Raw genomic sequence first — 9,409 nt, 5'->3', positions numbered from 1 at the left:
TGCATAGTCACAAGGGGAGGAGGTGGGCGGGGGGGGGGGGGAGAAGGTGCCAGAGCCTGGGCTCCTGTCCGACTGTCTACACAGCAATTTTTAGCCCTGCAGTCCAGACCCCCATGAGTCCAAGTCAGCTGACTTGGGTCAGCTGCAGCCATGCCTTGGGGCTTTTATTTCAGTGTAGATGTATCCTGAGGGTCCGCTGACGCTTCTCAAGGGGATTTGCTCTTCTTGTTGATCATTGCATTTCTCATCCATGTTGCTGCACTTGTTATTCATGACACCAGATAATCAGCAGATTCTAGGATTACAGATTCTAGGATTCACCTCTGCAGGAATTAAGGTCACGGGTAACAGAAACTCCTATTATGAGCAATTTTTAGGAAGCTTCAGGGGTGAAAAGCCCAAATTCATCCTCTCTTGTAAAAGTCTTACTTTATTGAGACGGTGCAGAGCCTCCTCCAATTGCAATATGCTCAGCTCCTGCTTTGGATTGGGCAACCGGTTCTCATAAGCCAAAGGCAATTTTCCATGGAGAAAGCAGATTTAGGGTGTAATCATAGGTGTGTGTGTGGGGAATTGTGAAAGCTGTGCTATTATTTGGCATCCCCTAAAACGTTTGCCTGTCATGGGGCTTTACAAGGCAAGTTCCAGATAAAGATACAGATAAAAGGTACCCATCCAGAATAAGGGGGAAATTAATGATTCACTGCATCATTTAAAGAGAGATCAGTTCAGACACCCTAAAAAAGTGCAAGACATCTTAGTCAGCGAGAGTTACCAGGAGGCGTATGTGACATGGTTCTTGTTTTGTTTTTTTCCCTTCTGCATTGCAGGGGTGTGTGACTGGGTAGGGTCATTGGCCAATTGAAGATCAAAATCTGTCAACCACACCAAGCTTAAGAACACAATAAAATCATATCCTCTGTCACGCCCATGCAAACCCAGCCCATCTCCCGAAGCAGCTAAAAGGGAGCATCCCCAGTGCTTGATTCAGAGGGACTCACTTCCCTTCACTCTGCACTCATCTTCTTGCACCACAGCTACGGTGATTCTTCTCCTCTTCATCTTCTACTCTGTTTAGACGGAGCAGCCATGTATCTCCAGCAGTGCACTCCATCCACTGGAGGCAGCAGAAGGAGCTACAGCTCATGCTCTGCCATTGGTGCAGGTGGAGGAGGGGGAGGCAGAGTCAGGAGTAGCTACAGCTCCTATTCCTCCTCCAGGGGCTATGGAGGTGGCGGACGTTGTGCAGGGTTTGGCAGCAGGAGCTTGCATAATCTAGGTGGAGGTGGAAGGATTTCTGTGGGGGGCTCTTACAGTGGAGGATTTGGGTGCAGAGCTGGTGGCTTTGGTGGTGGAATTGGTGTCGGGTTTGGCGGCTATGGAGGTGGAGTGGGCGGCTATGGAGGAGGACCATGTGGCTTTGGAGGAGGAGCGGGCGGCTTTGGAGGAGGAGCGGGCGGCTTTGGAGGAGGAGCGGGCGGCTTTGGAGGAGGAGTGGGCGGCTTTGGACCTGGTTTTGGACCTGGCTTCGGACCTGGCTTCGGACCTGGCAGACCTGGGCAGCCTGGAGGCATCCAGCCCGTTCAAGTTGACCCAAGGCTCCTGCAACCAGTCAGTGTCGAGATTGACCCCCATATCCAACAAGTGAAAACTCAGGAGACGGAGCAGATCAAGGTCCTCAACAACCAGTTTGCAGGCTTCATCGACAAGGTGAGAAGTCAAGGCAGTAGGGGGGCACTTTGAACTGCTTTGTGCACTGCAGAAAGGGTTGTTTCTATATTTCCATCTCAGTTTTGGTAAGAAAGGAAAATTGAGCAGTGATCAGAAATAGGCTAGAAATTCTCATCCAGAGATAGAGAGAGATCAAAAGCTTCTCCTGAATGGGCCTTGCTATGGATTCAGCTACTTCAAGCTACTCTTCGGCTTTCAGCTGTAGGATGCTCCAGAAAGTCACGTTCAAGTCATCACAACATATTTAGCATTCACTAGCTGGTCTTACTACTGTGAATTTCTCTTTCTACGTGGCCTGAATGCTACCTATTTATTAATATAATTTGATTATCAAATGACCCATTTACAGTGGAAAACTAGGATTTCTAATTTGCTTTCATAGGGGCAGATCCTCAGCTTCAATGCAACGAGGACAGTTTACACTAGCTCATGGTTTGCCACAGAATGTTTACAGTGATGGAGCTCACTATTTTCAGATTCTTTTTGGTTGCCATTCTGAGTTTTGATGGAATAGTCCTAAGCTATATTACAAACTGCTGGTTGGAGGGCAGTGAGCGGAAAGGGTCAGAAATGTTTTGCAAAAATCTGTTCTCCTAAAATTTTCAAAAAGTTGAAACATTTCAGTGAGCTCAGAGCTTTTGCAAAACAGGGTGAAAATGCCATGAAAATGCAACTGAAATTTTCTGCTATTTGGTTTCAAATCCCCAAATGTCATGCATACCTTGAAATTTAATCAACATTTCAAACTTTGATGACTTTGACCACCTTTGATATTACCATTCAACTGAGAAAGAACTCTCCTGTCTGTACAATGCAGCAGGATCCTTGAATAATGCCACTCTTCCAAGTATTATAGGGAATACTTAATCCATCTGCTTTTTGGGTTTCAGGTCCGGTTCTTGGAACAACAAAATAAAGTTCTGGTCACCAAGTGGGAACTCTTACAACAGCAAGGCGGAACAATTATTAGGAAGGACTTAGCACCCTTGTTTGAGAATTTTATCCAAGCCTTGAAGAGGAAGCTAGATGGACTCCAAAGTCAGAAGGGACAACTGCAGTCAGAACTGGAGAACATGCAGCAGTATGTCGAGGAGTACAAGTGCAAGTAAGTGCATTAACAGAGTAAGAAACAAAACATTAAATTAAATTAAAATATATTACAGCTATAGCAAACTTGATCGATCAATTTACTGTGCCTTCAGTGCTGAACAGCAGGGTCTAGTTTTCCCCATGCATAAACTCTTTGATACCAATTATGGCTGAAAATCCCAACATGGCCTAATTTCAAAGGCACAAATGGCAGAGAAGCACCTGACCCTGGGTAGTCAATGGGAATTGGACTGCTAATTCCCATCTGTGGTTTGAAAATCACAAGAAGGATAAAGCCCAAGAACAGAGAAACATTTTTATTCACTACTTAAGAAAAAAAACATCCCATTCCACTTATAGGTATATAATAAGCCCTGAGTTCTAATATTCTTTCTTATCCTGGTGTAAATCAGTTGTGTTACAGCAGTTCTTTTCTTAAGAGGGTGGCTGATGGGCTGTGGACCTCAAGGAACAAGTGTGTTTTGAGGAGGGATCTGAAGGTGGAAAGGATGTAGGAGTGATGAATTGGATCCCATCTGGATGCTAGCAAGAAGGAGTTAGTGGCAATACAACATGAAGGGTCAATTAGATGCACACTGTTGGTATAGTAAAATGGGGAAGAGAAGGAGATGAGAACAGGTGCTCTGATTTAAGTATCTAGATTATTTGATATTAGACTTGATTTGAACCTTAGTTGAGTCTAGCCTTTCTTTACTGGTGACTGAAGCAGCAAAACTCAAATAAATCCAGCTTGTCTCTTTATTTGAAACAGGTACGAAGAAGAAATCAACAAGCGCACAAGTGCTGAGAATGACTTCGTGGTGCTCAAGAAGGTAAGTGGCCATGCTAACTAAAGAATGTGGTGGGAAGCTTTAAACAGGGGTTCAACGGGATTCTGTCTTCAATGAAAATATAACCATTGAAAATCATAATTAGAAGGAAAAAATGCCAGTTAGACACAGGCCTGCACCAAAATACCTGAGTTGCTACCACCTATGTGTTACAACCCAATATCCACTTGTGATTGGGTAACTGAATTTGTCAGATGCCCAGAAAAATATATGTCTGTCTACGCAGGTATTTCTATAGTGTCCATCACAGTGCTATCTGAGTGCCTGATGAAAATTAACACATTTTTGTTCCTTACAAGTCCGGTTTTCAGCTTCTACACTTAAAGTCCACAAAATTTTCCAAAGGGATATTTGGTAAAGGGAAAGCAGTAGAGGAAAGAAAGAAAGGACATTCTAACCTTAATAGTGGTGCAAAAGAATGACTTTAGGCTATGTCCCCTTGGTTTTATTGCAATGGGTAATAAAATAACTAATCCCGAAGGTCCTGTTTTTCCACACCTTTCAGAGTGCTACATTTGAACCCCCAACAGCAGAACAGCTGTTTCTTGATAGGGAACACAAGATGCTATTTCTGCCATGCTCAACCATACCCAATGGAAGATTAAACAATTCACGATATCTCTGATCTTTCCTTCAGGACGTGGATAATGCCTACATGGTTAAAGTAGAGTTGGAAACAAGGGTGCAAAGTCTGACTGATGAAATCAACTTCCTGAGATTTGTATTTGAACAGGTAAGGAGCCTTCCATTTCCCTTGAGCAGCCGGTAATTGGGTGATGTGGGTCCCTTCCAAAGAGGCTTGACTCTGATTAGATACGAGGGTTGGGTTTCTTTTGGGTGATGGCTAGAACTGTTTGAAACTGACGATGATTTTTTCCCTCTGCAAACATTTGCGCCAGAAAGTCTGACTCCGTACAGATACAGACTGACTCATTTCTAACCTGGAACCAAATGCTAGGCACCTGAAATCACCTTTAGGATGCCAGATTTTCCGAGCTGCTAAGCACCCACAGCTTCTGCTGAAGTCAATAGGGGCTCCTCGCTTTTGAAAATCAGCCCATTTATTTGGAGCGTAAATATGGATCTAGAGGCCTAACTTTAAGCAATCATGTTTGATCGTTGTATCCACAGACAAATGGACTGAACTCAAGGTTGGGGACCAGGTCTAGTCTCTGCTTTGCCATTGAAGGGCCTCAGGAATTCTTGGCACTTATTGTATAGCACTTCACAGACAACGGGTTAAACCCTGGCCCTAATGAATCAATGGGACTTTTGCCATTGAGTTTAATTAGGCCAAGTTTTCACCCATTGGCTTCAACCCTACAAGTGCTTTCTGAAATAAGTAGCCGAGTACACATGTAGTTCAGAAATGAGGACATGCCATCTAATTACCAGGGCTGGTGGAGAAACGGGGACATTTTGTTAACAAATTTCTAAACTGCTTCTGTCTGGGAGTTATTGAAAAAGAGCTGATTTCTCATTTTTACATCTCTTTTTGTAGAATATGCCACATTCTCCCCACCCCTTCCTTTCTATTTTTGTATAATGGGGAAAAAAAGGCAAAATATTTCTTTTTCCAGTTTCAACTGAAGAATGAAATGTAGCCACAAAAAGTTTTCTTTTTGAGATAAGGCTGGGATTTTTGGGGGTTTTTTTGACCGAAAAATGGTTTTCCTTTAAGAATTTTGATCCGCTCTCATAATTGCTGTGACTTTAGAAACAAGCCAAGGACCTTTTTGCAACACTCTCATTTCTGTAAGAGCTCCTCCTGCTCAGCTGTGTTTATTTTATGACAGACTATGTCTGTCCTACACTGAAGCAAACAGATCTCTATAGGCAGACTTTAGACTGGAGAATAGGAAAAGGCGCAGAGATGGGAAATAACATGCATGAAAGATACATGCGAGAGATGAATAATGTTTTGGTGCCTTGCAGGAAATATCTCAGTTGCAGACGATAAGTCGTGACTTGTCAGTGGTTGTATCCATGGATAACAACAGATCTCTAGATCTGGACGGCATCATTCAGGAAGTCCGAAATCAATATGAGGAGATCGCTCGGAGAAGTAGAGCTGAGGCAGAGGCTTGGTACCAGTCTAGAGTAAGTAATCAAGCAGCTCAAGATACGTGGATGGTAAATATCACTCACAGCTGATTCATAAATACAGCTCAGTTGCAATGGAAGAACTACACATAGTAAACAAATATTTACAACTATAGGCTTCCAGGCAGGAGCTCTCTTCTTACATACAACCCAAGAGGATCCATGGTTCATGTTTGTTCTGAATTCTGAATAGGACCAAAGATGTAGAATGGGGTCATGGGGCCTTCACACTGCAGAGAACCATACTGTATTACCCAAAGATAATTATCTGCATCTACGTAGACACCTAAAAGAGACATTGTAAGCCAGTATGATGGGCAGCACAGCAGCTGCCTAACAATTACCAAGTGTTCTGTAGGTATCAGCGATATGTGGTTCAATGGTTGTTTTATTTCTGCCCATCAGTATGAAGAGCTGCAGAGCACAGCTGGAAGACATGGGGACAACTTGCGCAGCACCAAGGTAGAGATCCAAGAGCTAACAAGGAATATCCAGAGGATGCGGTCTGAAATTGAAAGTGTGAAGAAGCAGGTATGGCCCGGGAACTTTTTGTATGTATCAGCACAGGGCTGGCTCAGGGATAATATTCCCTTGGAATTCCAGCAGCAGCAGTAGCGTTCTGGAAGCCATTTGTAGCCCGCAGGCATGGCATCTGCTGATTAAAGACACAGGTGCTGGTTGAAGTCGGTGAAACTTGCAGATCTTTGAGAGCCAGCATGTGCTTGGAATGCATCTGCTTCCTTGGCAGGCCACAATTCTCAGCACTTTGTAATAGGGGGTGGTGTGGGGAATGGAGAGCCAAGGTATCCTGGGGGCTGTTGAATCATACGAGGCTCCTAATGCATACACAATGTGGAGACAGCCTGGTGGGTAGAAACCGGGGTTGACACTGGCTTGAAAACACTTCCCCAGTAAAACCTCTGCAGTGAATTAGAAAATCATAGGCGTCGAATCACTCAGCCTAGTTCAGTGTCCCGGGTCAGATTACTGCGTGCAAATGAGCTACAAGGATGGTGTAGTGGGTAGAGGACTGAACAGGAAATCGGGAGATGCCTGACTCCGGGTGTTCTAGCTGAGGTGTTCCCCAGGACTCCCCCGGTAATAGATTTCATAGCCTGTGCTGAATATATCGGGGTTGGTAGCTTTGCTGGCCAGAGACTGAATTGTGACTCAGCCAGATGCAACGCTCCTCTCACTTTGGGATGAAGAGTAAATTAGTTCATTCCCTTTTCATGGAGTAATGTATTCTTTGTGGGCACATGAAGCTACTCCAGCCTATGACTACTCGGGTGGGGTGGGTTGGGCTCTCTGGTCCTCCACGCACTTGCCTGCAGCAAGGGGTATCAGATAAGGAGCCCTGTAGCCGGAGTCATAATCTAAGCAGGAGAGCAAAGGGTAGGGGCCAGAGGTGTGTCAGTTCTCCTTATTCTTTGCATGGCATCTGGGGCAATTGAGCCCTAGACATGGCCTTGGGCAAGTCACTGCCCTTCTCTGCCGCTCAGCTTCCCTAGCTATAAAGAAAGAACATGTATACTCACCCTGCTGACTGGTGGAAACTGGTCATTCCCCCCCCCTCCTCCAGTTTTATTGGAAATTTTCAAGTTTTTGTGAAAAAGTTCTGGCTGAAACCCCAAAACTTTGGATTTGGGGCAGTACTTTTTTTGGAGTGGGGTGGGGGAATGAAAAATCGAAATTTGCGGTCATGCCCCAGGCTGTTTTCCAGCCACATGTCGCTTTGGTGAATCCAATGACAAAGTAGGTCTAGAGTGGAATTTAGACATTGCCTTTCCTCTTTTTCAGATCGCACAGCTGCAGTCTGCCATTGCCGAAGCAGAGGAGAAGGGCGAGTTGGCCCTCAAGGATGCTAGGACAAAACTGGACGAGCTTGAACGTGCCCTGCAGAAAGACAAGGGGGATCTGGCTAACTTATTGAAAGAGTACCAGGATCTGCTGAATGTCAAACTTGCCCTGGATATCGAGATCGCCATGTACAGGAAACTGCTGGAAGGAGAAGAGTCCAGGTAGGTGCATTGCCTGTTGGGATCTGTGTTTCAAATGGTTTCAAGTTCCCAGATTTGCTAGGAGCTATTATAAGTGGGAAATAAATATATACTTAGCAACGTCCTTTGCACTAAGGATGGGAAGTTCTCAAATGAGCAGGGCTCTGTGGAAGCATGACCTGCTTTCCTGGATGAATGACCTGTGTCTCTTTTCCTACACAGGCTAGCCGGAGGCCAGTCTCATGTGAATGTCTGTAAGTAGCTTGTGGTCTTCACATTGATATATGTTGTTTGTGTTTTCCTGGAGACTGTGAGCTGCCCTTATGCTGACGGGGTGACCCTGTGCTTTTTCTTGCAGCTGTCATTGGTGGAGGTGGAGGTGGAGGAGGCATCGGGAATGGATTTGGCGGCGGAAGCGGGGGCGTCGTCTGCGGCGGCGGGTTCGGCGGCGGAAGCGGTGGGTTCGGCGGTGGAAGCGGGGGTGTCGTCTGTGGCGGCGGGTTCGGCGGTGGAAGTGGAGGGTTCGGCGGCGGAAGCGGGGGTGTTGTCTGTGGCAGCGGGTTCAGCGGCAGTGGAGGATTCAGCGGCGGAAGTGGAGGAGTCATCTGTGGCAGTGGATTCGGCGGCAGAAGCGTTGGAGGTGGTGGCTTCTCTTCTGGAAGTGGAAGAGGCTACCAAGCTGGCAGCGGCGGCATCTGCTCCAGCGGCAGCTCCTCCTCGGTCGTACGGCGATGCGCCACGTCTTACTCCACCAAATCCGGTTCAGGAGGGTACTGAGCACTGGAGCCAGGCCCCAGAAAGAAAAAAGCGTCTTTTTATCTTCACATGGCAGCAGCACAACCCACCTAACCCAACTCTGGTATCCAGAAAAGAAACGAACTGTATCCCTTACGGCCCACGCCCTCAAAACACCACCTGATCCTGATCACATCTTCCCCGAAGGGAGGGAGGGAGCAACGTGCCATCCTGGCAGCAACACCTGCCGGGTTTAAACCAAAGGTCCATGTCAACTGAAACGCACCCACCGATTAAATGTGACAAGACCCTGTAAAGAAATACATCACTTGAGGATATCAGTAAGCAGCGAGCTGATTTAGAGGAGGGAGAGCTCTGCCCCTCTGGGTGTGCTGTAGATTTGTGGCTGTTGTGGCTGTCAAGGGGTAATGTGTATAAAACTCAACTTTCCTTCTCTTTTCCTAGCACTTCTTCTGAAATGGCTATGTTTTCTTGGGTGCTATTGTATTTACTGTGCCTTGCATCTCCTGTTTGCGTTCTTTACAAATAGGTCTGAGTTGCGGTCAGTGTGGAAAAATTATAATCCATCTTCAGCTGAGTTGAGGAGTTAGCAATGTTTGTGTGGCTATCTAGACACGACAGGCTTCCCCTTAAGGAATGATTAGGCAGGTTTGTTATTTTGGGTATCCAAAGACAGGCTCTAACCAACATTCACCATAAACAAGTGGGTACCAATTCCACTCATCCCCCATACTCCTTTAGTTGTACCCGATTCCACCGGATGTATTTGTGCCTTTATTGTAAAGATAACAGAGCAAACTACTCGCTGCAAAACATTCTGTGATGTAGAATATGCTATACTGTCACCATTTACCTGCCTTTCCTATTCATGGGGCGTTC

At 45.8% G+C, this 9,409-nt stretch overlaps 1 protein-coding gene across 1 annotated transcript; it reads left to right on the top strand.

The window, feature by feature from the left end:
* Positions 1–962: 962 nt before the first annotated feature.
* On the top strand, positions 963–7,799 carry LOC119845856 (keratin, type II cytoskeletal 3-like). The gene is made up of 7 exons (XM_038378741.2): positions 963–1,710; positions 2,622–2,836; positions 3,593–3,653; positions 4,309–4,404; positions 5,607–5,771; positions 6,180–6,305; positions 7,575–7,799. Exons 1-7 carry the CDS (start codon positions 1,090–1,092, stop codon positions 7,797–7,799), a joined length of 1,509 nt encoding a protein of 502 aa, XP_038234669.2. The 5' UTR covers positions 963–1,089.
* Positions 7,800–9,409: the final 1,610 nt, after the last annotated feature.

The sequence above is a fragment of the Dermochelys coriacea genome, chromosome 20, assembly GCF_009764565.3.
Source record: "Dermochelys coriacea isolate rDerCor1 chromosome 20, rDerCor1.pri.v4, whole genome shotgun sequence".
Classification (NCBI taxonomy): domain Eukaryota; kingdom Metazoa; phylum Chordata; order Testudines; family Dermochelyidae; genus Dermochelys; species Dermochelys coriacea.
The sequence above is the reverse complement of the archived record's forward strand: the minus strand, read 5'-3'. Positions and strand labels throughout refer to the sequence as shown.

What these genes read in the sequence shown, in the direction of transcription:
- LOC119845856 (XM_038378741.2), top strand. Translation starts at nt 1,090, where the DNA reads ATGTATCTCCAGCAGTGCACTCCATCCACTGGAGGCAGCAGAAGGAGC. An exon ending in TTGCAGGCTTCATCGACAAG is followed by an intron (nt 1,711 to 2,621) that starts GTGAGAAGTCAA and finishes TTTGGGTTTCAG; the next exon opens with GTCCGGTTCTTGGAACAACA. An exon ending in ACTTCGTGGTGCTCAAGAAG is followed by an intron (nt 3,654 to 4,308) that starts GTAAGTGGCCAT and finishes TCTTTCCTTCAG; the next exon opens with GACGTGGATAATGCCTACAT.